The sequence below is a fragment of the Phasianus colchicus genome, chromosome 22 (genome assembly GCF_987193195.1).
Source record: "Phasianus colchicus chromosome 22, bPhaCol1.hap1.1, whole genome shotgun sequence".
Taxonomy (NCBI): domain Eukaryota; kingdom Metazoa; phylum Chordata; class Aves; order Galliformes; family Phasianidae; genus Phasianus; species Phasianus colchicus.
In genome coordinates, this window is record NC_143457.1 from 6128127 (window position 1) to 6155148 (window position 27022).

The window sequence follows — 27022 nt, forward strand, 5'->3', positions numbered from 1 at the left end:
GTCGCTCTCGCGCCTCTTCCCGCCTCGGTGCTGAGGGGAGCGGGGCGGCGTCGGCGCGGTGCTGCGTCGTGCGGGGCCCCGCCAGCCGCCGTGCGGGCATCTGATGCTGTTACATCAGCCCCTGTGGACCTTCTTCGTCTCTGGTGGGCCGCAGGTAAGCCCAGGCAGCAGGAATGTTGCCAGGGCTGTGTTGGCTGCATTCTGTAGCAAGTGCTGTTTGTGCGAAGCTCCGTTCCTCACCTGGGCTGCGTTGCATCCACGCAGCCGAGGTCTGCGCTCCCTTCACGGCCCTCAGCCGTGTGGTAGCCCTGCTGGGTTTGCCCGGTGTGTGCTGCAGCTTCACAGCCGGCGGCTCAGCCCGTTCGGTGGCTCACACGGGATGCTGAACACGGCACTGAGTGCCTCAGCAAACTGCGAGGCACATGGGTTGTGTCTGGGAGGTGGGTGTGACGTCTCTCTTTGCCCCTGCTGTGATCTCCCTTGACAAATGTGGCTCTAAGCTTCCAAACCACTTGCAGAGTGGGGAGGCTTCTGGTTTTGCCTCAGGAGCTCTGTTCGTTAATGTGGAGCTTTGTGTTCATTCCTGGAAAGCAGCGTTGGGGGTTTGGGTGGACGTGGAGCAGTGCAGCTGCTCCCAGCAATGCGTGCTTTTTGTACCAAAATCTGCCTGTTTAGCTCACAAACCGAGGGTGAGCCTGGAACTGCAAGGAAGTCAGCTATGCAAATCACTCAATAAATCCAACAAGTTATTCTTTCTTAACTCAATTTTTATTTTGTGTGACCCCTGAATTCAGGATGGTTTCTCACACGAGTTATGCAGTGGTGCAGCTCGCACGTAACATAACATCCTCCAAGGACAGCACTGATTTTACATTCTCCCCGGTGGGGGTACCAAACAGTAAATATAATTTGTACAACTGCCTTTCATAAAAGACTGATAAATATTTCATGTAAAATCGACAACACGGCCGTAACTTTCATTCCTATAAGGATATTAGAAGGAGCTCTTGCCTTTATAAAAGGCATACGTATCCTGAACCTCACAAACAGCACTCTGACTTTGCAAGCAAGACATCCCGAGAAATTTCCTCTACCCGGCTTGAGTTACGGTGTAACCATTTCCGGAGCATGCTCAGTACAGTCTACAAATATCATAGAACCTGCTGGCAGCCAGGTTTTCACATGTGTGCGCTTAGCCCAGCCCCAGCTGCTGCCTGCAGCTCAGGTGAAGGTGGTGTGGGGGTCCCGAGCAGGGCAGGATGCAGGCGGGGCTGCTGCTGAGCGGACACCTGAAAACGCTGACCCAAACATCTCAGCAGTTACAGCTTTCTCAACAGATGTACCCGTGCAACCTCACTAAGGTTAAGAACAGTCAGCGTTCCTCTCTGAACGACTCGGTCCTCCTAGCAGGAGGGTTACGTCCCGCATTCCTTCAGAATAACTTTCTTTCCACGTGGTGGGAACGTTTCAGTCCTTCTGGAAGAAGGGAAGCAGGCATCCACGTGCAGTAATGCTCTGCAGAAGGAAAACATTTTTTCCTACTAGTGAGAGGAGTAAGGGGACTTCTCTAGCAAGTCGTGGTCTCCTCTGGAATGTGTGCCAGTGTCCAGGTGATAGTGAGCACGCTCTTGGCCTACCAAGGCCTCCAGAGGTTGCAGGAGGGCTTCGCTGGTGCTTGTTTTGCAGAAGGCTGGTGAGTGGAAGTGGGTGCAGAAGGAGAACCAGAGTCCTTGGGCATTGCTTGTGACCTCTGGAAATGGCAGATGAGCTTCATCTGGGTTTCTGTGTTTGTTGAATGGAGAGAGAGGAATTGCAGAGCTTCTTTGAGGCACCAGGCATACCCTTCGCAGTAATCCTGCTGTAGGCTTTTGGCAGAGGCTGCAAAAGCTGAAAGAGGAGATGAGGAAAGAAGCGTTAGGCAGGCAGACTCAGATGGGTGTTGTGCCAGAAAGCAAGGGCAGCAAGGAGTCAGGGATCAGGGTGTGCGCTCACCTCGGCTGTACTTCAGGTAGCTGACAGTCATCTCCAGGATGTCGGCTTTCTCCAGCTTGGAGTTGGGTTGGTGTCTCTGGAACTCCTTCTCCAGCAGCACCTTCAGCTGCTCAATGCTGCTGTTAATCCTATCGCGACGCAGTTTCTCTACAATGGGTTTTCTGAGCTGTAACACAAAGCAGCAGGACAGTTAGTGACAAGATTTTCCCCTTCCATCTCTATGTCATCCGCTGCTAAAGGGGCTCAGCCCTTCTCAGCCATGTGCCCTTGCAGTCAGAGCGGATACTTACTCTGTTCTTCTCTTTGGGTGTCAGGATTTCCAGGGAGAGAGCGCTGGGAGCCATTATCCGAGAGCTGCTGTCAGCACGAAGCTGGCTGCTTGGCCGGTGGGGAAAGCAGTGGAGAGTTCCTCTATTTATACGCAGGAGCTGCATACAAATGTATGGGTCCAAAGCTACTTTGAGTTTCCCACAGTCGAGATAGCCAATCCATGTGTGCCCCGGGACAATAGGGACAGCATCTATTACAGCATGGTGAATTGACTGTGAATTGCCTGGGGATAATACCCTGCTCCCAAAGGAGCAGGTGGACCGAGGAGTGTGCGACACAATAGGGCCTGGCATGAGGGCGCTGGGGTAAGAACGTGGGAAAGCGTTTGCCATCATTATAATCCAACTTCTGCCTGATGTTGGGAACGTCGACATCTCAATGTGCTGCCTTTTCCCAGGCTGTGCTGAAATTAAGCACAGAAGACTGATCCCAGGAAGAGATAATGCTGTGTCCCCATGACCAAAAGAGAGCTTGAAAAGGAAAAGATGCAGAATTAGAGGGAGTAAACCCTTTCATTGACATTAAACCGTGCTTAGATGAATACAGTACCAGATAATTTTTAGACAACTAGTGACTGAAATCAAGAGAAGAACACTTGAAACAACTTGCTCTAAGCCGTTAGCTCACAATATTTTCCTTTCCCCTGTTTAAATGTGTCAAGTTCATCTGTAAGGTATATTAAGAGCTCTTCCTTGCTTTGTTTGGATAATCTGGGCTCTCCTGTGGCAGCCCGTGGCATGTAATGATTATGAGGCCTTTCCCAAATGTGTCCTATTTGATTTCACGGCAGTTTGCAAATGCCTCCCTGTTCCCTTGGTTCTGAGACTCTAAGCAAAGCCCCTAAATATAGTTTCCCTGTACAGGCAGCTGAGGTGTAGGAAGGTCAGCTCTTGCTATCGATTTATGTGCGTTACCCTATTTGCTGGACGTAAGCACAGCTGCTAGGATACCCTGGGACTCTCTGCCACCCTGGACTTTCTCAGTACCTTCCCTTGTGCATTACAGGGCAGGTAAGGAAGCAGAAGGAAGCAGGCAGGGTCTGGGGCTAAAGCCACCTTTCTGAGATGTTTTCCAGGCAGCTGCAGGTTCTGGGCCCGCTGCCACAGCTCCATCCAATATGGATCTAGCAGGGCAGTCCTGCCCTTGCAAATGCAAGGTCAGGGGCTGGCACTGTTGGTGCTTGAGTACCCATTTCTCACTACAACAGTGTCTGTGGAAACCCTCTCTGTTTCCTCTGCCAATCTTTCAAAACTAATGAGGAAACCTTTCATTTCCCGTGCCAGCTGCAGTCAGCCTGCTTCCCTGCGCTCAGCATCGCTGTCAGCAAGGCCACAGCCTGTTGTCATTGCTGATGGTTGGCAAAAACCTATTGCTGAGCAAAGAGTTTGAGTCGTGTTGGAAATCAATTCCCAGCATTGTTTTGTCAGTTTGTGGCTGGCACTGTTACTTGCACCCGAGGCAACCCCTGCTGTATGTCCTTGCTGTATGTCCGTTCTGGGTGTGCTGTGCAGCTCTGGGCCCACGTGGAATGGCTGTGGCATGTGGGAAGGCCTGGCAGCAAAGAGCTCAGCGAGGTGGGAGGGAAGCTGTGACCCAATTTTCAGTTCTGGAGATATGAAGTGAGTGGTTTTAAATAATGCCATCCCATCACCAACGTCCCATGGCTCTCAAGGGCTAAACCAGCTCGCGCTGATTAAAGCATTATCCGTTCCTCGGCGCGGGCAGATGGTGCAGCAGGCGTTAGCTTTCTGCTTGGGACCCACCGAGGCACACTTCTTTTGTTGGCAGTTTAACACCGTGAATGGGGCAATGTGGGAAACCCTTGGAATTGCGGGCTCGCACCATCTGATGTGAATGGTGAACCAGGCAAGCTGCCTTGCACAAAACAACAGCCCTCCGCCTTGAGCCCCAGCTTCCCTCCCCCCGAAAGGGCAGCGGATCTGCCTCACCTACCCTGATAGCTTGGGAGGAATAAAGGAGAAACAAGTCTCTCTCTCTCTTTTTCTTTTTTTTTTCCTCTAAAGTTTGTTTTGATTATTGAGGCCTGGAGACTTACGGGCAACAGGATACTTCCCCACATGAATTTCAGGTTAAGGAACTCCCTGGAGCGTCCCTACTGTGCATCCTGTGTGGGATGTGCTCTCTGGAAATGCTTTGGTAAGGGAAGAACTCCTTTGCTGGAGGCAGAAGGATTGCTCTGTGCTAAAGCCTCTGTAAGCAGTCTTTTCAACTGGGGCTCTTGAAATCCAGCTGTCAGCTCCTGGTCTGTCCCACTGACACCTGTTGGTGGTCCAGGCCCTCATCCCCTCTGTGCCTCTGTTGTGTGGAGCCAGGAGGAAGGCTGGCAGTGGGGCTCAGAAGCAGGGTTAACAGAAATGTGTCCCCCAGATTGCCAGATGTGCAGAACTGGCTGAATGTGGCACAGTAATTCCTTTTCTCAGAGGTTGATGTGCTGTGTAGGCCCACTGTTGAGAAGCAGCAGCCATGCTATGCACACAATGGCTTGCTTTCTTAGTGATTCCTCTGTCAATCCCATTGTGGTCACGAGTTGCCAAACCACCCATGAGATCATCCATATCCAAACAGCTGGAGCACTGCTGGGCCACGGAGCCCTGCTTGTGCTGGGAGATGGCAATGTCAGCACAGGCTGACTGGAGCCACACGTTCCTGTGTGCCCTGTGTGCTTCGTGCACATGGCTTGGTGGCTGACACCTTGCCTTTCCATAGAGTCTTTATTTTAGACCATTTCCTATATCCACGTCAGCCTGTCTCAGAAATGCTTTTGATGGTGTTTTTAAAGAAATAATTACAATTTTTTTTCTATGCCTTCCATAAATGGTTTAAAATCTTTCTGACAACCCCTCTCAAGACACCTATTTAGTGTCAAAGAGCATAACGTTCCCAAGTTTTAAAAGGCCTCACATAATACTGATCGATCAATGTGCTCCTTGGGAAAATAGCGCTCCAGATGGCCTATCAGGACAGGAATTGCTGGTCACCACAATGCAGAGCCAAAAAGCGTCACTAATGCGGGCTGTTGTGAGGCACGCTTCCTTTGTGGTCCCTTTGAATGTCATAAATGGGGAAGAAAGTGTGGGAAACTCTGAGAAACTCAGGCCCACACTCTGAGGTTAATAGGGGCTTTGTCAGGAGAGTATTCCTGGGCTGTGGGATCAGCATAATAAACAACGTCTTCCCCTGAGGCGGGAATGTGTTGGGGCAGGGGAGCGTAACCCCAGGGGACAGAGGAGCTTTACATTCAATTATTATAAGTGATAATAATTAATAAATTGTAAACATAACCTTTGCTTTGCTGGGAAGGGTGAAACCGGAGGTCTGGCTTTTTGCTCACCAGTAATTGGGGAGGTGAAGCCCACAGGCTCCGGAGCCCAGGAGCAGAAGGGCCCTCGCAGTCCATGGGCCGCCTTCCTCGTGCTGCCCAGCACAGCTCACTGCAGGCCGAGGGTCGGAGCTGCCCCAGCCCCAGGCTGCTTGCTGCCTTAATTGGGTGTGGTTAAAAATACACAGGCGTGGATGAACAGCTTGAGTTTCGTTGGGATGCAGAGGCTTGTACTAATTGACAAAGGCAGGTTGAGCTCAGCAAGGTGGTGACTTCTCACAATCACTAAGCAACCAGCAAAGCTAAGAATAACCCCTCTGAATTATTGTGTATCTTGTTAGGAAAAACAGATCTGTCTCAGCACTGGTATCAGCGCTGGTGAATTGCAGAATGGTACCAGAAACCCATCCTGTACTTCATTGGCAGGTGGATGAACAGCTCTCACCTGGCTTGTGTGCTCTGTGTAAAGTAGGAAGCCATAGAGGCCATGCAGCCATAAGGAGGTAAAGCGAAAGGTTATGAGGTGCTGAGGTGGCAAGGGGTCCATGGCAGGTCAGGTGCTGGCTAGGTGCGGATAGCAGGGCTCGCAAACAGTTTGATTTGATCAGCTTGGATGATCTGAGTTTGACCCATGTGCTCTGTGCCCAGGGACCTGCCCAGGCTGCATGTGGGCATGTGCCTCTGCAAATCCTGCTTAGCTCGGGGTGCCCAGCTGGTGCAAGGCGTGTAGGCAGCCTCCTGTAAATCTCCTGTAAGAGGATATGCCAGATTTGTGTGCTGAATTGAGCTGGGGTGAGAAAAACGAGGGAGGGCCATGTGAAAGAGAGGTGGCAGAGAAAGCATCTCTTCTGCAGGAGGGTTGGGAGCACACTGAAGCCTGTGGGTGTCCTGAGGCACAAACCCCATTCCTGGGGTGTTTTGGACCCCTAGGTAGGAGTCGGGGAAAGAAAAGAAGTAAAGATTATGGGGAAATGGTTTAGGAGGAGAAATACTGTTTTAATCTTGGATTGCTATCGAATTATCTGTCCTTTTAGCCATTGTTTTGTGTGTTACTACCTCTTAATTGGACAGAAAGCAAGGAACTGAGCACAGATTGGTGAGCAAATTAGTGAGGGATGAGGAGAAATAAACTGGTTGTGAGATACGTGATTTGCTGAGGTCCAGATAGGTTGCTGTAAGTACCTGGGGCTACACCACTCAGACTGCCTTTTCTCTCACCTCCAGTTTTGGTTCTGATTGCTTCTCCTGGAGATCCTTCTCTGCAGGGTCTGAAATCCTGCTCTGCCAAGTGTAGGTCACAGATGGAAACTGTCCTGGAACGAAGGGCTCGGAAATGGCATCTCTGCTAGCTTCCCCACTGCAGGGGTCTGCCTGCAGCGTTGTGTCCCAGAGCATTATCCATTTTAATCATTTAAAACCAAAGGATTACAGGCCAAAACCATTTTTATTGTATTGTACAGCAAAGACACCAAAGTTGAGCATTGCACAGGATGAATACATCACAACTTTATAAAAGCTTCTTAAGCTCTTTAGCACGTTCAGCCAAATGCTTTATACAGTACTGATTGCCTCCCTTCTTCCCCCACCCACACCCAAGATATAATACAGGTATTTCCTTTACAAAAGGCATCGATTTTCCCTCCTTGGAGAGCAGCACATACTGGATATTAAGAGAATTTTCCCTACGCTATCTGTTATCATAATAACGATCTGTAAGGAATTGTGCTATGAATAGCATAGGAACTTCAGAAGCATCAGCGATTCTGAATAACATCTTTCACTCAGGAGAGCTCAATGCTGGCTTTATGATACAAAGTACATTCTCAGAAGTGCTCCTTCTTTACGAAGGTCGGGACATTGTCTGCAGACAATGCAGCACTTGAACCAGTGACCCAGGGAGTTCATAGAGAGATTTCCAGTGACAGCCGCGGGCTCAGCAGCCAGGAGGGAGGTGGAAGCGAAGGGCTTTGGCTCCAGGTTGCTGCGGAGCTCAGCCTTCTCCTCGGCTCGGAGCCACCGGCAGGAGCAGCAAATCTGCTACAGGATACACACACAGTCCTTCAGTGTGAAGGGAAACTACTCAGCGACCTTCATTTCTCATAACAGAAAAACAAAGCCTTCCCCCTCCCGCCTTTGGAAAGCAATGTTTCCTACTTTGAAGAGGGATTATTAAATCACAAGTCCCTCTATTTTTTTTTTTTTTCTTTTTAGCAAAACATAGGAATAAAGCAAAGTTCATCAGCAGGTCTACCAGGGTCTCCAGATCATATGAGCTGCTGCTGCAGTTTTCTGGGCAGTTTTCTGGGCAGGCTGCTTTCTGGCAAACACACAGGGTGATTGAGGTGCACTGCGTGTGGCAGGAGAGCGTGTGATGTCTGCACCCGTCTGAGCTTTGCAGAAGTGCTTGAGCAGCTGGGCCTGAGTTTCCTTCCTGGGTTCATAGTAGGATAGAAAATGCATCGCTTCCTTTAGGCACCGCAGGTATCCGCTGTTGAAGTCCTGCTCTGGGTTCTTGTGAATGAATGCTAGAAAAGCAAAAAAAGCAAACAGAGTGAATTAAGATTGTTACCCACTGGGCAGTGGCAGCTTGTGCTTGAAGCTTCTATCGGGAGCCTGAGTCTGTGAGCCTTGACTGTGGGCCTTGGTCTGGGGGGGAGCAACCAGGGATTTCTGGGACAGTAGATGCCCATGGCAGCATGTGATGTGATGGTGCTGTGTGCTCACCTGGCTCCTGCAGCTGGCTCTGCTGCTTCAGGTAGCTGACAGCCACCTCCAGGACATCGGCTTTCTCCAGCTTGGAGTTGGGTTGGTGTCTCTGGAACTCCTTCTCCAGCAGCACCTTCAGCTGCTCAATGCTGCTGTTAATCCGGTCACGGCGCATTTTCTCCACCACCGGCTTCCTGAGCTGTAAAAGAAATGCAGCACTTATTAGAGATTTTCTGGGGCCTGACCTACTTCACCTTCTGACCCATTCCTTGGTACACACAAAGTTCAAGGACACTTTCTTTTGGTGGGAGATCTTTGCCATGCTGCATACCTATTATTCACATTCATTTTATATTTTATCCCATTTGTATTCCCCAAGACCATCTTCTCCCTCCTTCTTCATCTTTTTCCACGTAATGCTTGTTTGGCAGAGGCAGTGCCTTGCACAGAGCACAGACCAGTCCTGACCAATGTGATCCTGTCAAGGGCTTTACTTACTTTATTCTTCTCTTTTGGCAGCAGTTTCTCATCCATGTGGATCATGAGAGTGTTACTGGGAGCCATTCCAGGTGCTGTCAGCCCTGGGCGCAGCCCGTCCACGTGGGCTGCTGTGCTGAGCATGAGGCTGTGCTCTGGCAGTGTCTGACCACCTCTATTTATACACCGAAGCGTTTAGCAGATATGTGAGTCTCGAGGTTGCTGGTGTTTCCCACAGCCATTCAGCCAATCCAGGCACACAGCTGAACAATAGGGGAAGCATCCATCACTGCACGGTGCATTGATCCTAAATGCCCTGGAGAGAATAACCTTCTGCCCACACCGACTGGTGGAGTGTGCAGCCTGGCTTTGCTGGGCTGCCCAGGGATCTGGGAAAACACTGACCCTCCAGCTGGTTGTCTGCGCTCAGTAGCGTTCCTGAGTCCCTGCATGTGCCAGTCACATTTGTGGAGTGGAGGAGGCACGCTTTTGGGGGAAGGTAGGAGAGGAAGGTGTGGAACACTGGTAGGGTGCAAATCAACAGCACCAGGGACATCTTGTTACTCTTTCTGAAGAGCACACTTCCCAGCCAGCCTCCTAGCTGCAGTGTGCCGGGACATGAGTGCATGTTTGTGCTTCTCCATGCAGTCATTGCACTTTTTTTGCTGCAGTAATGAGTGAACTGATGTGTTATCAGGGTGAAACAATGAGTTTGTTGGCTTAGCGTGTCTAAATGCTGTGGAGAGTCTGAAGTCAGGTGGTAGGATGGTGGATAGCTAAATAAAGAGGAAATGGGAATCCAGTGGAAATTGTAACCTCTGTTTGCCTCTTTCCCATTGACACACTGGGACCATGACCCTGTTGGGACAGCATTGCATGGCTTTTTTTACAGACAGGCATGTGCCTCCTGGCAGAACTGGCCCGGTCACCCCATAGCTCTTTCTTGTCCCTTTTCTATCCTTCTTTCGTACAGATTCTTTCAAGCATGATGGTTGGGATGAGCTAAATAACAGCACCAAGTTCAATCCCAGAGCTCCAGGCTTGAGCAGGCAGAGGCAGGTTGTCCAAGGGACTGAGTAGCCAAGGCCAATCTCCAATTCTCCTGCTCACCTGAGATTTGAGGCATGACATCTTCTCATCCCACCTAGGAGCGTCCTTGCGCTGCGGCAGGCTGGACCTGCCAAGAGAGTTCAACCAGCACACTGCTGACCTTTACCATATCAGCTCCACTCAGTTTTCTCATCTGGAAGATGGAGATAGTGCTTCTTGCTCTTATGTGCATGAAACATTTCACCAAAAAAATAAGCAAATATTATTTTGTGGCAAAGGCAAGAAAATGAATTAATTTTTGTGGTCACTTCAGATGAACTCTGATTTTGTCTGATTGCAGGGTGTATTGAGGCAACACTGAAAACCATCTAAAGCTGCTGGAGCAAAGTTGTGCTGTGTTCCATTGCTTGAGGCCTGGCCTGCAGGGGCAGAGGTGTGCTCATCTCCTAGTGTGCTGCTTGTGCGTGGAGTATGCCTGAGGATCTAGAAGTGGAAACGGCAGAGGGAAGCATGTGTGAGGTAAGACAGCCAAGGACAAATTCTTATTTGGAAGTCCTTAAGTGAAGCCCAAGTTTAACAAGAAGTTGACAGGAAGGAGGGAAGTGTTGCTGAAATAGCCAGCTTCATGGTTTTCATTGTATGGGCCTGAATGGGCTTAGCTCTTTGTTAAGGGCAGATGTTGTCTTCAGAGCCCTTTATTCCTGTGTTGTGGGAAAGCCAGGAGACAAGTCATCTCATGAACACTTTGAACTGGTCAAAGGATTATAGTACAAGATAAGATACAGCTCAGAGACCATGCCATAGCTTTTGCCAGCTGTCATAAGATGTTACCCTTTGTTCTGTAGCCTTTGAATGGACTTCCTCCAAAAGTTGGTGTCCTGTATTCTCCCTCCTAGCAAGTGAGCACTGGTGTCAGGCCTTGAAGCTAGGAGGTGACAGGTAAGCATGTACCCAGCTGGTTAAATTTAAGAGACTCTTCAACGTCAAAGAACATCTTTTTCCTGACTCCTGAGAAGCAGGCCTGACCTTTATTGCTGTCTTATAACTGATAGCCAGATGGTCTTTTGGGAGTTGGATTCTTTCCCTTTAAATCATTCAGGTTCAAGCACCATCACTAATGTTGTGAGTAGTTGCAAGGCACACTTCTATTGTCCCTACAAGAAATGTTATCAATAGGGGAAAAGTATGGGAAAGGCAGAGAAATTCAAACCCACACAGCCTGGTGCTAATAACTCCTTTGTGGAGCCTGTGCTTCTGTCAGGGCACTATGAACTCACAAGGCTTTTTCAGTGAGTAAGGCTGAAAAGCTCATGTTTTGCTGTGCAGGCAGCAGTTACTCAGGAATCTGTTTACTAGGAGAAAGGGGTGAGGTGGGGCGGGGGGGCAGGGATGCTGTTTCACACTCAGGGGTGGCTGGAGGAGTACTGAGCTCAGCTGCAGCCCTGGCTGGTTGGTCTGCTATGCTGTGCCTCAGGGTGCTCTCTTGGGAAATGGGAGCTGTGCTACTGGACGTTTTGACAGAGCCCTGTTAGGAACTGCCATGGGTGCTCGAGAGCCCTTGAGCTTTCCTGACAGAAGAGGCATTGCTTGGGAGTCCTGACAAACTCCTGTGAGAGCAAAGTGGAGAAGGAACAGTTCTGGGGACAGAACTCTGCAGGCAGGAGCGTGCGGGGCACGAGTTTGCACCACAGGGTACTGTGTTTGAGAGGAACCTCAATGTGGCATTATCATGTCTTCTTTAATCACAGCCCTGGCAAAAAACTGTCTTTAATTACTGTAAAATACATTCTTTACATGTTTAACGTCTTGAATTAGTTTTTCTTTAGATCCTGAATACTTAATGTACTGTTATTCCCAGGTGCATAAGTGGTCTTTTATCATTAAGAAACATATGAGACAACTTGATCTGCATTTTCAGGGTTGTTAGAGGCAAAAGCAATTTCTGTAGCTGCTTGTGTGGCTGACCCTGAAATAGTCATACACCCAATGACATAGTCTTTCTATAATGAGTATTAAAAATAATTAAAAATTAAGGAGATTTTATTATTTTTCTGCCCAGCTGAAATTCCCACAAGTTACCTCTCAGCATATTCAAGAGTGCACAAGAGGGATTTATTATTTCCTGGTATATTGACTCTGAAAGGTCTGGGGATTACAGCTGCTTTGCACATGAATAGCTGGAGTGTGTTGTACAAAAGGCACGGTCTGTGGGATAATGGGGTTGGATGTGGGAAAGCGCTGACCCTAGGGGAGAGCAGGCTGGTGCCTGATGGCAGGAATCAATTATGTCTCAAAGGAACACATTGCCCTGGGAGCAGGCTTCGCGGGAGCCACCATGTTATGTATGTACCACCCTCCTTCTCCAGCAACCCATATAAAACAGTCACAGAAAATATCCTATCCTTCTGTTTTTGCTAGGGGACTCAGCTACACCTTGCTCTGTAATTACTCTCTTAGTGATCTGTTGGTTATGATCTCAGGAACGAAATGGTTCCCATCTCAGAGAGAGTGCTGAGACCAGCACTTAGCTCACACATGCCGCCAGTTTTGAGACTGTAAAGCATCCCAAATTTTGGTGAGTGAATTCAGTGCACTCTCCAAAGCCCTTAGGAACACGTGGAGCCCAGCAGTCACCTGCTCAGCTCCAGCCAAGGGAGGGGAGCAGCCTGTTGCTGCTGCTGAGCTCCTGCACTTCCTTGGCTTTGTTTTTGGAAGATAGTGCTATTCAGTTTTTACATTGATCTGTCATCATTGCTAACCTTTCAGATGTCAAAATTTGGGTTTCAACAAATGATTAAACGGGATAGAAAGTCATAGGGATTTAACAAAACTTATTTGATAGTTACAATAAAAGTAGAAGTATTTTAATGGATTTTTACTTACCATTTGAACTGTGCTTGCATTGACATTGTTTGTCTTTTCTCTTTGCCAGAAGACTGGCAGAGGGACACATGCAGGAACTAACTGCACATAAGGTAGAGTTGTTGCCCTCATCATTATGTCATAGTGCAAGGCACATTGTCAGACCTCAGGATCAAGGGAATCTAGTGCAACAGGAAGTTTCTGACCCTAAAGGAAAAGCAGTATAGAGGGAGTTGCAAGTAGGACTGGGACCGTCAGAACACCACCTTGTGTAGCTGGCAGCATGCACTTGTGCCCATGAGCATTTGCAGCTTGAGGTTGTGAGTAGGAATTAGACAAGAAGCCCTAAGAGCTGCTGCAGGGGTCTGTCTGTCCAGACACCTTTTGCTATAGACAGTGGTCAGCATGTAACACCAGCCACACACAGACAGCACTGAGTTGTTCACTACAACAGTATGGATCCTTCTGCATTTCTGAGCCCCAGTTTCATCCAGCCCAGCTGCCTAAGACCTGAAATTCTCTTATAAACTCTGTTCAGCTTCTTCCAGAGAGTTGATGTAATTCAGGGCACAGTGTATCCTCTCTTCTGAGGATTTTCTGAGGTCCCAGAATAGCTGTAACTGCTGGGAAGCAGCTGGATGAACTGAGTGGTGCTGACAGACAGCTCTGCACTACGACTGGGGACAGCTGCAGTTTAACACTGAGGTTTTGGTAGGTCTCTAGGAACATGAATAAACAAATTAATTTCAATATTAAATCTTAATTTACTTTCCAAAGAGATCAAGCCCATTTCTATTGTTTTGATCATTAACTATTTCCTATTGAGTGCATTTTCCTTTTCAGCTATTTTGTTGGTTTGAACAAATTGTACTGAATCACATTTGCAAAAGCCACTACTGAACTTGCGTGCAAAGGAGAACTTTTGCATCTGCTTAGCTAGGAGGGGCACTGCTCCAAGTGTGGTCCATGCAGGTAATCCCTATTCTCCCATAAGCTGGGGTGCTGGCAGCTATTCAGAGATAATAAAGCCAATTAAAACAAAAGTGGGTTCTGAACATCTTTGCAAAACAGAAGTCTAAAATGAATTCTGTTTTAGACCACTAGACTTCAGCTAGGCTGAAATACTGAAATTTTGGTTTCTCCTTTCTGTCTCATTTTCTACCTTTGCAAAAAACTTTGCTAGTAATACATTCTTATATTGTAGAGGAGGTTGCTGAGATTCATTAGTTGGTATTTGTAAAGCACTTTGAAAAATGCAAAGCCAGTGCATTATTCTTGGTCTTGTGGATGCTTTCCATGTTATTAAAAACAGGATTTCAGAAAGGCTTATAGGGGATCAAAACAGCATCCCAAACTTGAAAGGAAGCACGACTGTTAAACCATCAACTGTCGCCTCCCCCTCCAGCCAGATGTTAAGCCCTAAAGAACTGAAGTGGCACAAGGAATTACTTTCCCAAGTTCCCCCAGCTGGGCTGACAGGCCTTGATCAATGGTTTTCTCCACTGTGAGTGCTATGCAGATGGTCTACCCAGAGCAAGGTTTCTGTGAAGTACAAAAGGAAGTCAAACACCATTTCTAATTCAGCTTGTAGCATGGCACACTTCCTTTATCCTCTGCCTGAATGCAGTGAATAGGAGAGCAGTGTGGGAAACTGGAAGGGACTCCAAACTCACACAGTCTGAGTGGCTGTAAGACACTCCTGTCCTCAGACCACATCTGCCTGTGACAGACGGGAAAAAGAGTGACAGAACGAAAAATCAGATTATAAAAACCTGCTTGAAGGGGAAAATTAGGTCTGAGTAAAAGGAAGAAAGTGAAGAAAACCATGCAGAGAAACAGAAATTGTGACAGCCCCAAGCAGGGGACTGCCAAACAGCAGAGTGAGGAAGGGCTGGGAGCAAATGGCTGAGGAATGAGCTGCAGGAGCAGAACCTTGCTCTTCCACCAGTAAGGCCAAAGAGAATTGTCCCTCTGAAGGCAGCAGAGGTGGTTTCAGCTCACACTGAGACTACTGAGCCACATGTTCTGTCTTGCCTCCTTACTAAAGACTGGCTTGTGCTTGATAAAAAAATGTTTGCCATAATGATTGAAAAAATAAATACAGCACATTGCCTGTACTGGTACAGCAGGGCACTGCTCCCTAGTTCCATGTGTCAGTCAGCAGCCATTCCTTGAACAAGCTTGGAAATGCTGAGCTTTAAAACACAACCAGTGTAGGTTACATTCAGTAACCCATCATCAAAGCTTTGGCATTTTTGCACCTCTTTGCTGCACAGCACTCAGAGCAAAAGATGGTTCCTCTGCACCGTGAGGATCCGTACACTCACCCAGGCCTTAAGTTACCTGAAGAGTGGTGACTACTTTGTGCAGATGTCATGCTGGTGCTCGTCAGAGATCCCCAAGGGAGCTGCATCTCAGCTGAGGCATCCATGTCTGCAGCCCCCTGATGTGTATTCAGTTTTTGACCACAAACCACAGGAGCTGAGCTTGGCTACTACGAAAATTATCTCAGATTTTATATCAGTAATTCTATGGGGAAGCTCTTCGTTAATACTTCTAAGCTGTAATGGGGTGGTTCAAGGAACAAAACAGGGAACAGACCACATTCTAGGACTGATATTTGACGGGAAAATTAAGGCTCAAATTCTGCTGATTAGAATTTGGATGAATTCCTCTGTAGGTGGAGGGATAATTGTGCACAAAGAGATGAGAAAGGGGCTTTGGAGGTACAAAGCCTACAGGCTGAATGCTGCAGTCTGCTTTGCTCTTTGTGGAGGCCAGAGTTCCTGTTGGCTTTAGTGAGGACCCAAATAGTTCCAAAACCTGGACCTGTTCTATTTTTTAACCTTACTATGATTTTCAGGACAAAGCACTTAATGAGGTCTCCAAAATTTTGCTATCTTTCCTGTTCTCTGAGCCGTTGCTCTCAAGCATTTTGGCATTCTCAATGACTTTCTAACATACTGCCATGGAAGTTTGCGTACCTCGAAGTTTCCCACACCATTTCTTAACTATATTCATTCCTGTCACAAAGGAAGTGTGCCTGACTACAAACCGCATTAGCAACGGTGCTTGCCTCTGCATTGTGTTCAGTGGGAAACCCTGCTCCCAAAAGGCCATCTGGGCTGCACGTATCAGGAGAGAAGCAATGGGGGCAACGAGCATCAAGACTTGGGAAAGGAGCAGCATCCTTAAGTCTTCCTACAGAGCTAACATCTGGCAGAGGTTCTGGGGCATTACTCATGCCATATTTCAAACATCCACATCCAGTATCTTGGGATCCTAGTAAGTTCTCTGTCCAATATTGTGTGTGTTTGGAATCATAGTAAAAGGTGTATAATTGAGAATTCATGATCCTTAGTGTAAAGTCCACTGGTTCTGTTAGCATTATTCTAGGGCTGATGATAATTATTATTGCTTTCTTATTCTTTTTTCACTTGTGCCATTTGTTGCAGTAGTGAGGTAAGGCAGGGGGCTGCAGCAGCTGTCCTGGTGCAAGCAGCAGCAGCCCCACTGGGCTCCTCTGCCCGCTCTCATGTACCCTTCTTCAGCAGCACAGAGCAAACCCCCCAGCACAGCAGGAGCTCACTCATGTGGCAAGAAAGACGAGGGAGACCAAGAGACCCAAGTCACACATCTGCTCTGCTATGGGAAGTTCATATGTCCTCCCCCAGAACAAAAGTCCTGCAGTGCAGCAACCCTATAATGCACACGTTCCTGAGAACCTGATTTTCAAAGTTCTGTGCTGTGGGTAGTTGCAGAGAGGGCATCTGACACTGACCACCTGTGTAAGGCTAAAACTGGAGTGCCTGTTTGAGCAACTTGCACTGTGAGAGGAAGTGATGACTCTTACATCTGTCTACTAGGAGTTAGTCTGGGAAACTGAAGCTGTTTCTAGCAAAATTGCTAGCGGACCCTATTGATCACAGCATTGCCACATTTATTCCTTGTGCACTTGTCAATGAGCTCAAAAAATGAGTTGGTGCTCAGGAGTTTCTCTTTCAGAGAATCTCCCCAAGAGGAATGCACAGAGAGAGAGATTGGTTTCAGAGGTGGCATTACATGAGCTCAAAGATAATCCACAAGCTTTGAGGAGAACATGTGAAATGGTGTCACAAAAACTTTCCCACAACTTGACATAAAAGACTCAGAGCCCAACAGCTGCTGCTCTGTACGCAAAGAAGGGAGCCTATTCACCAACAGTACAATGGGGATGGAACAGCAGATCCTGGAAGAGGTCATTTAAGCCTTACCTGGGTGAACAAATACATGAGTTGCAGGGTCAGAGAGAAATGTAGACATGTGTTTATGCATTCACATTAAAATACATGCATGATCACATATATGCATGCATCAGTATAGAGATGAACACACAAACTGTATTAATGTAGACACAGTATTTATGTAGTACCCTCCCTGATTCAGTAAGAGATCCCCAGCCATAATCCCTAGCAGTACTTTACAGTTGTTTATCTGACAATTCACATTCCCATGTCGCTACTTGCAGAGGGATACACTGAAGCTCACATAAAGGGGAGCTGAACTGATGTGATTGCAGTGCACACCTGGAGCAAATTGGGGGCTGACACAGCTCAGATGTGTGGTTCATGGTCTGCTCTGCCCCTCTGCAGCCTTTCTCTTTGCAGGTCTTGGGTGCATGTGTAGAGAATGCAGAAAACACTGCTGCCATTCCCTGCGGCTGTTTGTGTGTGGCTGGAGCTCATAAATAAAGCATTTGTTTATAGGATGCAAATAGCAGCACCATTAACTCTTTTTGAACAGAGACTTTGCAGTGCAAAATAATGAGGAATCCAAATCTTGACTTCTAACAGTTCTATGGGCTATGTGAATTTGTTCTGCGCTCATTTGTGCATGAGTTAAATGAAAGCATCATGAGAGACTGAGCTGATCCCCAAACTCAGATATTTCTCCACTTGGATTTATCTTGTAGATATTTGAACAACACTGGGTGCTTGTGACAGGGCTTGAGAGTATTCCAAAGAGGTACATAAGATCTCAAGGAAAGAGAACAATTATCAAAATAGAAACTTTTCTGGATAACTGTGCGTATTTACATTTAAAGGTATTTGCAGTGAGGCAGACTGAAAAAACTGTTTTCTGTTTCACTTGGGCAAAACTGGTGTGCCCCTGGCTTACTGTGAGAACAAGGCAAACGGCCTTAAAGAACTTCTGCACTTTATCTCAGGAAGCCAGAAGCTGCTCATGTGTGCACTGCATTAGTGCACGCTCAGCGTGTGCCTCCTGCAGCCCGGGAGGAGCGCGGCCGCACGCAGCCGGCACGGGGGGCTCATTGCCCTTCATGGCTGCTGGCCGCCTCCTTCCTGCGCACCCGTGGCGGCCGGCCTGTGCTGGGAATGCCACTGATCTCTGGCATTAGTCAGCAGCCTTTGCCCATTGAAGGCCAGTTCTTTCCCAGCTTCTGACACGTAATTCTGATCCCGGTCTTTCACGTACCACGCACTCCCCACCTGCTCATCTGGGGGAAGGTCATTATCCCCAGGCTATTCACTGGCACTGGAGCATGCAAGAATAGATGCTTCTGTTATTGTGCTGCCTATCTCTCTGATTGGCCATAGAGTGTGGGAAACTCCGCCAAGCCGCAGACCCACAGACTCTCAGGAAGGCTGCACAGTATAAATACAGGGCCGAGACAGCTTCCAGCGACACATTTCTCCTGGACTTCCACTCTGAGACACACCTTCCCTTCTCGGGACAGATGGCTCCCAGTGTTGTTTTCGTGGAGCCTGACAACCTGCTGACACCAAAGGAGAAAAACAAAGTAAGTCCAGACACGGTGAGGCAGCTTGGAGCCAGCCATGCTCTCAGCTGTTCTCATAGCAGTTTCCAAAAGCTGAGAAACTGGTCCACATTGTTTAGGAACAGTGTGAAATGGCAGGGAGGAGATCTAATAGTGAGCCTCTTTCCCTTTGCTTTTTACAGCTCAGGAAGCCGGTGGTGGAGAAAATGCGCCGTGACCGGATTAACAGCAGCATTGAGCAGCTGAAGGTGCTGCTGGAGAAAGAGTTCCAGAGACACCAACCCAACTCCAAGCTGGAGAAAGCTGACATCCTGGAGATGACTGTCAGCTACCTGAAGCAGCAGAGCCAGCTGCAAATGAAGGGTGAGTAACAAGTTTACTTCAGCCTCTATTTTACTATAAATCTGTGACAATTCTGTGAATCTCTTGCCATGAACAATTGCTCTAAACTACTTTTTTTTTCCCCCTCCCTCTTTCTTTCCTTCTCTAGCTTCAGGATTCTTCCATAAAAGCTCTCAGTTTGACTTCAGAGATGGCTATTCTCGGTGTTTGCAAGAAGCTTTCCATTTCCTCTCTCTTCATAAAGTCCGAACTGAAACACAGACCAAGCTCCTAAGTCACTTCCAGAAGAGCCAGTCCACTGCTCCAGAAGTTTCCTTTTCCCCCAGCAAGCCCAGCACTCTGAAGCAAGCATCGCCAAAAGACGCTGGTACTCTCTGGAGGCCCTGGTAGTCAGGGAAGCTCTCACTTAGTGAACCTTTGCCTTTTAGAGTCCAGAGGAAGAATCTGACTGCATCCGATAGTCCAGCTCTGATCCTCTCTTCTGTAGGGTGCATTATTTCCCCATATACTTTATTTATGTGTGAAAAGAATGGTGCGCTTTTGGCTTTTATGGGATCCTTTGGCAAAAGCTCAGGCATTCTGTTGTGTGGTATTGAAGCTGTGTAGGTACTGGTGATACAGAGCACAGTGTGTTGCCCAGTTTGGGGGCAAATGTCTTCCAAATGAAGGAGGATATTTTTGTAGAAGTTACATTTGTGATGGGCAAGAATTGCAGTAGGAGAATTTCCCTAATATTGCATGTAAGAGCCATTGGCTTTGCTCTGGTTTGACTGGTAGCTCTTGTTCGCTCAGTCACTCTGGAGGATAAATGTGCAACTTCAGTTCATGCACACTTAATTAAACTCCATTTCCTCCCATTTGCTCATAACTTGTACTGCATGAAAGGCAGTTTTTGCTTTGTCTTGGATTTTTCTTCTTTGATAGTCCTAGCACATAAAGTGTGATGGATGAACTGAAGCTAGGAAACTATGTGGAATATTTCTACTATTTTGCTGCTTTTTTCGATTTAGAAAAATAATGTGTTACTGCTTTATGTTAAAGAAAAGAGTAGATAAAATGCTCAATTTGTCAATGTTATATATTTGGGGTGTAAGTTATGCTTTTTCTAGCATCTTCATTATAATAATGATTGTTTGTCTGTATTAAGTGGTGTAATTCATGGTGGATGGTGTTTCTCCCATTCCTGGGACAGCCCTATGGCTTACATGCATACTGTGTATGCGTCTCTGTGTTTGTAGAGAGAAATAAAATGCATTTGTGTGCAACTTTTCTCTGGGTTCTCTGTGCTCTGTGGGATGTGTAGCCATTTGGGTCCCTGGCAAGCACTCACATGTCAGTCTTCCAAAGAAGGGGTGTGTTTTAAAGTTAAAGGAGCTCCTGTTCATGTCTACTCTATATATTCACGTGACTGCATTACACCTTTACCCCCATGAGGTAAGCAATCGTTACTTATTCTCTTACCTGAATCATATAGAGCTCCTCCTTACGCTCTGCCCCTCCCAAAACCTCACCTGAGTGGTCAAGCCTTAAACCTGGCCATCTGGTTCCCCTGCTGGCAGCAGCTGGGATCTGAGTGTCCTGCAGTTTTTTCACCTGACGCTGATAGGATACGGCCTTGATCACATCAGTGCTGTGTGTCCTCTAATGTCTTCTCCTCATTTTTTCTCTGAGCGCTCAGAACGTGGAATACAGGTGCTTCTGAAGCAGCACCGTGGTTCACAATGGGAAACATCCACAGGCAGCCCTGCACCTGCCAAACTGCTCAGTGCCGAGTCCTATTCTGTGGCAAAATACTGGTCAATACTAATCATGGTAATAAGGCTGTGCTTATGCAAGAAATGTTTTTAGGTGAAATTTGTAAAAATCAGTAAAGTTAATGTGGTAGTTCTGCAGCCTGTTTGTTTTGGCTAGAGATCCATAATCAAGTTATGTTAGCAAGAAATCTCACGTTCCCTACCTGTGCAGGTTTTCATTTGTTATGACCAGGAATGGTTTGTTCTGCCACATGTTATCACTATTTTATTCTGTCTATGCTTTTTAGCACAGCAGGGGATGCAGGGGCTGTGGCAGGGGTTGCTGCCAAGTGTACTCTCCTGCACTCTCTTACTCTGGAGTTCTTGGCAGTAGCTTTGTAAAGTCAGACCTTAGATCCAGCCCTGCATGTGGTTACTGTGATGTAAATAGTACCAGAAGTGGTGGCAGAAGGGATTAGCTTGCAATGCAGAAAACATTCTATGTAAATTTCTGTAGTCGTGCGTAGCTTCGGAGTATTTATTATGTAGAAGGCTTTATTGCAAAACCCTCAGTCAGCGCTGCTGTCGGATTGCAATACGAATGTGGAACTTCAGCCCTCGGACAGCTTGCCAGTATTGCACCGTTTGGCCACCAGGGGGCGCAGCGCTCGCGGAAAGCCCTCCATGGGAGCCGTCGGCTCGAGGGGTTCTGCGAGGTACCGGTGTGACTGCCGGCGTTTGTTCCATTTTAGTGATCGGATGTCAGCCAGTGCTAGGAAGTCTTTTCCACCTCCCAGTTTCTGTGTATCACACTGTAATTGTATGCGAATACGAAAAGCTTGGATCTGAATTTGTACCCTATTGGGCACAAAACATTTCCAGCACAACACACACAGAACCGTCGTACCAGCATCACTGCGAGCGTGTGTGCGATGTACGTGGAGCCTGAAAGCGCTTGCAGATGTGCAACGTGTCTTTTGGTCTGTTGGAGCTGGAGCCTCATTTGCCACCAGGTGGCAGCATGGGAGAAGGGAAAACTTCATTTTCCCACAATGGAAAACACGGGATTGGAATTTTTCTAGGTGTGTAACAAAGCTGCTCTGATGTTTAAATACTCAGGAATATAAAATGGAATCAGCTCTGCAGCTAAACACCTTTGTGAACAGATTTTTGTCCATTAGAATGATGTAATTTCTGCAGAGTTTCTGCCCAGTTATGTATGTTTGTCCACTAGCTTAGCTTTGCTTGAGATGCCATGGTTGGGATGAGGGGTGGCTGCAGTGGGGCTGCAGAGGACAGACGCGAACATGTTGCACATGGCCTAGCCTGGAAACAGCTACAAATGATAAAAGTAATGCTGGGTGTGAGTGGCTGACAGGTCCTATTGGTTTGAGAAGGGCAAATATGTGGGTAAGTACTGTGTCTGAAAGCTCTGTGGGTTAAAACATGCATCTTGTTGCTTCCTGGAGTGCGTGAACCCCATTTCAGTAGTGAAAGCTCTGGGACATTGGGCATTTCTTTAAAAAAATATTATAGCCCTTGCTTTTAGACCAATTTTGTTCTTAACAGTAAATACATTACTTCTCTGTGCAGGTAGAGAAAAAAAGATGATCACACTCAGGGCTTCCCAGGTGACGGTGTTCCTTTGAAAACAACTGAATAGTCATCACAGCTCTACATGTGCTGAAGAAAGCATGAAACCTCAGGTAGGAGCATTTGTCCCTCAGTCAGGGGCTCTGGCTGGGCCATGCTGTCTCCTTGCTCTTTCTGGTTCATGCTCTGTTGCTTATGTTGTGTAACACTATGAGTGATTACTAGATTTTTTTGTCTGCATGTGTTTTTGTTGTTTTTTTCCCCAAAACTTGTCTAGAGACTGCCAGCCAGACACTACCTCAGTCTTGTGTTCAGACTTATCTGTCCAAAATACTGTGGTATGCCAGGCTTCAGATTGTAAGGAGTTGTTGAGACTGCTGAAGCAGTGCTCTCCAAACTTAGAAGGGAAAAATAGCAGCTTGTTAGATTTTGTATACATATTCTGTATTACTCCTTCTAAAGACATTCTTTGCACATGATTATGTACCGTATTCTGCTGCCTGCACTGATTATATTCCATGACAAAGAAGCACAGTGGTCAGTAGGTAGTGCCATTCTCTAGTTAGCTTATAGTTACTCTGAGCTTACATCTGTTCTTGTTTCATGAAGGTCACTGGTAGCTCTCAGGATATGGGGGGCTGTAACTGAAGAGGGGAGATGTGACTGCAGTAGGGCACGTGTGGGTCTGTAATGGGAAGTCGTAGCTTATGCTCTTGGGTTGTGCTGGCAAAGGCACAAAGTGACAGATGGAAAGATTCTTCTGCAGGTGGGAGGCATAATAAACTTACATGAAAAAATATAGTAACTTCCATGTGCTGAAATAATAATTTGGAATGAAACCTCCCAGGCATATTTTAATTATCCCTTTAGCACTTGCATGTGCCAGAACTTTTAATGGCATATCTCCAGAGCTTAATGATTTTGCAGAGTAATTAAATTGTCAGCCATGTGAACCTCCTCCACCTGACCTCTGCACAGTTGTATGCTGTTTCCCTTGCTTGGCATATATATATGGTTGTCATTTGCCTGAGTTTCTCAGTAGGAAACAACTTCCTAGCAATCAGTATCAGACAGTTTCATAGTCCCTCTGCTAAGACTTAAGTGAATGAATATAAAATAATTCTCTAGGCCAAAACTGCTGTATGAATGTAGTAACAAATGACAGTAGCTTGTACTTTCACATAGCAATTACATGCAAATCTGGCTAGCCCCAGGACCACTTCTGATAACTGTATATTTAGACTGTAATATTTGTAGTAAACTTACAGCTGTTACAGGCTGGGTAAAGCTGTTAATAGCACTGTATTACTGCTCGTATCTTTAGCAGACTCTTTTTTTTGTAACTTAATTTTTTTGCTCCTGACCATGCAAGTCTATAATCTGTCCCATGAGCAAAACACCTTCCCAGCACATTAGGAACATACTGGGATAAATAACCTGCTCCCCAGTGACAGTTACTTTTGTGTTTCTTGCAATGCCATTGAGAGGTCTTTGTATTCTTGTTTTTCATTACCTGATGTAATACCAAAGCAAAAAAGAAGCCACTAAAGACTGTTGGTTCTTTCACTGCCTGTTTGTGGTAAACTTGCCTTTTTGCATTAATAATTTTGTATGCTAGTTGCAAATACAACTAAGTACTCTGTGTAACAAGCTAAGGTGCCAAATTCTATCCATGAATTTGTGATACTGTTCATGTTAGCAATCAACTCTATGTGTTGGTTTCTTGTGGGTTTTTTTTTTCTTCACATATTGTCTCTTGGATTTTACAATAGAAGTTTTTAAAATTCCTCAAATTTTCATGCACAAGGGAAGAGGTTTTATTGCATGAATATGAAATTTAGCTTTACTGTGTGGCGTAGAAAATCCGAGTAAGTGAAGATGGACAAAATGCAGTTAAATACAGTTTATTTTTGCCTGCCACCATACACAAATTAAATTACAAAAGCTGATGTATCAGAGCACTTGACTGTCTTGTAACCAGACATGTTATGTTGAAAGAATTGAACGCTTTCAAATAGGAAACAGTAGGCAAATGATCTTCCTGTGAAGCATCAGTTTTAGATGTGATGAGAAAGGTTAACCTCACTTCCTGGTCAGGACAAAGCGTGGACAGCATTTCATTCTAAGGGGGGTGGGGAGGGGGGCTCGGTCATGTTGATAGCTATATAGGTAACACCTGAGAAAAATAAAGCCTATTACAAGTGCAATTCAATCTAGGACTTTCATTTATCTAGCTATCTATCTATTTAGTGGAAAGGACTCTTGGAGCTCGTTAGTGCACTCCTTGCCTTTTTTTTTGTTCTTAATTGTTTGGAGTGTGAGTCAATCCTAATGTTTTCAGGCACTTGCATGTTTGAATTCCCGCTGAAAAATCATCTCTTCCTCTTACTTACCTGCCTTAAATCTGGCTCTTTGTCAGAATCTGTGCTCAAGTGCACTTCTCCTCAGTTGGCTGACATAGCTTTAACACAAAACCTAATATGATCTGGATTGCATCACCTGGAATAGATCTCCATACAGAGTCATCTGAGGTGCAACCCAGAAAAGAACTGGATATGAAGCAATTTTCCTCTTAACTGAGGTGAAAGCCAAACTTCATGCTTTGTGTGCTACTTGTTTGCAGTAGGCAATTCTATGGGCTGAGCAGTCTGTTCTTCATCTTTTGAAGAGAGATTAAATAAATAAACCTGGAACTAAACCCTATGTGACTGCTTACTGCCTATTCTGTACTGAACTCTGGGACTTTGAAGGGCATGGACGAGTGGTTAATCCCTGAGGTAGCACTGATTCTCTCAGAAAGTAATCTTCTAAAATTACTTTCCAGATAGAAATAAAATGCAATTGAACTATGTATTCTTAGCTATAAATACAATTTACCTGTAACTCGATTTCACTTTAGTAGGGGAAACTAACATTCATAAAAGAATTTGGAGGACTTTACTCAGTGACTTAGCCTGCTCTTATTGTCACATGGGCCAAAGCTGCTTCTGTTATGGGACTTTCATTTCTTTCCCCATCACTTAGATAATCAAACCTTTTGTTAGTCATTTGCAAACAAAATTTGTGAAGCAAACAAATAGTGTGATTTGGCACTTCACAAGCTAAGCGCCAGCAGTTAATATCTTGCTTTCCAGTGATTCCTCTGCTAGAAAGAAAAACATTTGCTGGAAGATTAATTAAAATGTATTAAATATTCACATTTTAAAATATCATCATTGTATTAGAACACCAACTGAAGGTCACCCAACTACTTCTATATCAAAATCCTTGCTGAATTGGCTATTGCGTTGTATTTTTTTTAATTAAAAATAATGATATTACATTCTTCAAGTGTAAATACTGTAAAATAGACTATGGCAAAATGAAAAGGCACAGAATTAAAACAACTTAATTGTTTCCACTTTCACATTTGCTATTTGCCCAAAAGTATTTTATAGACTTCTACAAGAATAAGCATCTTTTTAAATACATCTCTAAAGGAAGAGACCCCGTAGTTTTATCATCTATAACAATGGAATTTGTATTACTATAAATGTGACTTTCTATCTGGCAATACTCACTTTAAGGTCACGTTACAGTGCTCCTTGGAGCAGAACTGAAGTGCAGTAGAAGAGTACAGCTTTGCATGAAGTCAGCAGCATTGAACATACAGCTCACGTGGTAACGTATCAAGACAAATAGCAATCTCTTACATCAAAGCAGTAATCAAAGTGCAAATAGACAGACAATGTGAGAATTTAAACTAGATTTAACCTGAATTTGGGAAGAAAGCACTAGAAACTGAATCAGAATACTACAAAACAGTCCTGTGAAACAACTCAAACAGGTTTGCTGAGTCTCAGGTGTCACTGTAAGACTTATTAAAATCATTGTTGCTTTCTGAAAAATAGATGTGCAGTTGCTTGTTGGTTTGTTGGGCTGTTTTTATTTGTTTATTTTAAGAATTAGTCTTTGTAACCCTGATGTGGTATCTTAGTAACAGTCAGGATGTCATTTCCAGCAGTCGTTTCTGTTCCAGTGCACACTGTTCAGCACAGCCCATCAGTCACTGAGATGCTTGCATACTTCCCAGTGGAACCATAAAAGCTCGAGTGCTGCAGTTTCCTTGATTCTCACTGCAGTAGCTGCACCGTTAGCCTTGGCTGTGACTGAGTGGGAGAACATCAGGCACATAATTGGCAAGAATTGTTCATTGTGTCACCAATGTATGCCATTCTTGCCAGTAGTCCTTTGGTTACCACACTCTGCATTTGTCTGCAGGATGCATGGCAGTGCCTTTTTTACAGTGAAACACTTCTGAGAAGGCTTCAAAGTTCTGCAAAGAGCCCATCACCCTGAACAAAGAGAAGAAACTTATTTGTATGGAAACAGTGCATGGAGATAATTGCTCTGGGAAACAGAAAACTATGTTCATGGTGTGATTAAGTCAGGGAACTCAGCTACAGTCTCAGAGCCCCACACACTTTGACTCTGCAAGAAGAACAAAGCTGACATTACTACTGAAAAGCTTGAACAAACATTCTCTGTAGATTGGCAAATTCAGACTAAGTAAAGGAATGCACCCTTCAGCAGTGTCCTACAGGGGAAGAATTTCTATGTTAGCCTGAATTTATCTTGTCTGTTAGCATGTAGCTGCTAGCCATGCACTGCTCTCTGGCTCTGCACTTCACTGGTGCAAAGGATTGAACCAAGTAAATAAACCCACCTGTATTTCAGAGGGCTGTGAACATCTGTCTTTATTGACTGGCTGGCATATTCTGGTCTGTAGGAACCACACCAGACCTACATAAGGAGAATTAATAATTAGCGGATCAGCAT

The 27022-nt window shown here is 45.9% G+C and overlaps 4 protein-coding genes across 12 annotated transcripts in view; 1 reads left to right on the plus strand and 3 right to left on the minus strand.

Moving 5' to 3' along the window:
- Nucleotides 1-16: 16 nt before the first annotated feature.
- Nucleotides 17-27022, plus strand: part of LOC116242722 (transcription factor HES-5-like) — a 54302-nt gene continuing 27296 nt past the window's right edge. The window contains exons 1-5 of one of the 4 annotated variants that reach the window (XM_090123179.1): nucleotides 10328-10414; nucleotides 10741-10834; nucleotides 18355-18557; nucleotides 18719-18899; nucleotides 19027-22155. In XM_090123179.1, the coding sequence (XP_089979305.1) occupies nucleotides 18495-18557; nucleotides 18719-18899; nucleotides 19027-19268 (486 nt within the window). In that variant the 5' untranslated portion in view covers nucleotides 10328-10414; nucleotides 10741-10834; nucleotides 18355-18494 and the 3' untranslated portion in view covers nucleotides 19269-22155. Of the gene's footprint in view, nucleotides 155-10235; nucleotides 10415-10740; nucleotides 10835-18354; nucleotides 18558-18718; nucleotides 18900-19026; nucleotides 22156-22204; nucleotides 22318-27022 lie in introns of those variants that run through there. The other 3 variants (XM_031613673.2, XR_004169809.2, XM_031613672.2) reach the window with 3 other exon arrangements.
- Nucleotides 457-2367, minus strand: HES5 (hes family bHLH transcription factor 5). The gene is made up of 3 exons (XM_031613676.2): nucleotides 2283-2367; nucleotides 1993-2158; nucleotides 457-1887 (listed from the first exon to the last, which is right to left on the minus strand). The coding sequence occupies exons 1-3, from the start codon at nucleotides 2334-2336 to the stop codon at nucleotides 1634-1636; spliced, it is 474 nt and encodes a 157-aa protein (XP_031469536.2). The 5' UTR covers nucleotides 2337-2367; the 3' UTR covers nucleotides 457-1633.
- LOC116242723 (transcription factor HES-5-like) lies at nucleotides 7023-12929 on the minus strand. 4 transcript variants are annotated; one of them, XM_090123175.1, is made up of 4 exons: nucleotides 12779-12860; nucleotides 9956-10088; nucleotides 8387-8567; nucleotides 7023-8187 (listed from the first exon to the last, which is right to left on the minus strand). In XM_090123175.1, the coding sequence occupies exons 2-4, from the start codon at nucleotides 9974-9976 to the stop codon at nucleotides 7910-7912; spliced, it is 480 nt and encodes a 159-aa protein (XP_089979301.1). In that variant the 5' UTR covers nucleotides 9977-10088; nucleotides 12779-12860; the 3' UTR covers nucleotides 7023-7909. The 4 variants fall into 4 exon arrangements, with proteins under 4 accessions (XP_089979301.1, XP_089979300.1, XP_089979299.1 ...); XM_090123174.1 differs by having other exon boundaries at nucleotides 9956-10116; XM_090123173.1 differs by lacking the exon at nucleotides 9956-10088 and having other exon boundaries at nucleotides 12779-12929.
- The window catches only part of MMEL1 (membrane metalloendopeptidase like 1), a 33064-nt gene continuing 28365 nt past the window's right edge, over nucleotides 22324-27022 (minus strand). For all 3 annotated transcript variants that reach the window (XM_090123153.1, XM_031613667.2, XM_090123154.1), the window contains 2 exons: nucleotides 26910-26986; nucleotides 22324-26538 (listed from right to left, as the gene is read on the minus strand). In XM_090123153.1, coding sequence (XP_089979279.1) covers nucleotides 26439-26538; nucleotides 26910-26986 — 177 coding nt within the window. In that variant the 3' untranslated portion in view covers nucleotides 22324-26438. The remainder of the gene's footprint in view (nucleotides 26539-26909; nucleotides 26987-27022) is intronic.

What these genes read in the sequence shown, in the direction of transcription:
- HES5 (XM_031613676.2), bottom strand. Translation starts at nt 2,336, where the DNA reads ATGGCTCCCAGCGCTCTCTCCCTGGAAATCCTGACACCCAAAGAGAAG. An exon ending in CACCCAAAGAGAAGAACAGA is followed by an intron (nt 2,159 to 2,282) that starts GTAAGTATCCGC and finishes TTTGTGTTACAG; the next exon opens with CTCAGAAAACCCATTGTAGA. An exon ending in CTACCTGAAGTACAGCCGAG is followed by an intron (nt 1,888 to 1,992) that starts GTGAGCGCACAC and finishes CTCCTCTTTCAG; the next exon opens with CTTTTGCAGCCTCTGCCAAA.
- LOC116242723 (XM_031613675.2), bottom strand. Translation starts at nt 8,989, where the DNA reads ATGCTCAGCACAGCAGCCCACGTGGACGGGCTGCGCCCAGGGCTGACA. An exon ending in TGCCAAAAGAGAAGAATAAA is followed by an intron (nt 8,568 to 8,866) that starts GTAAGTAAAGCC and finishes TTTCTTTTACAG; the next exon opens with CTCAGGAAGCCGGTGGTGGA. An exon ending in GAGCCAGCTGCAGGAGCCAG is followed by an intron (nt 8,188 to 8,386) that starts GTGAGCACACAG and finishes TTGCTTTTCTAG; the next exon opens with CATTCATTCACAAGAACCCA.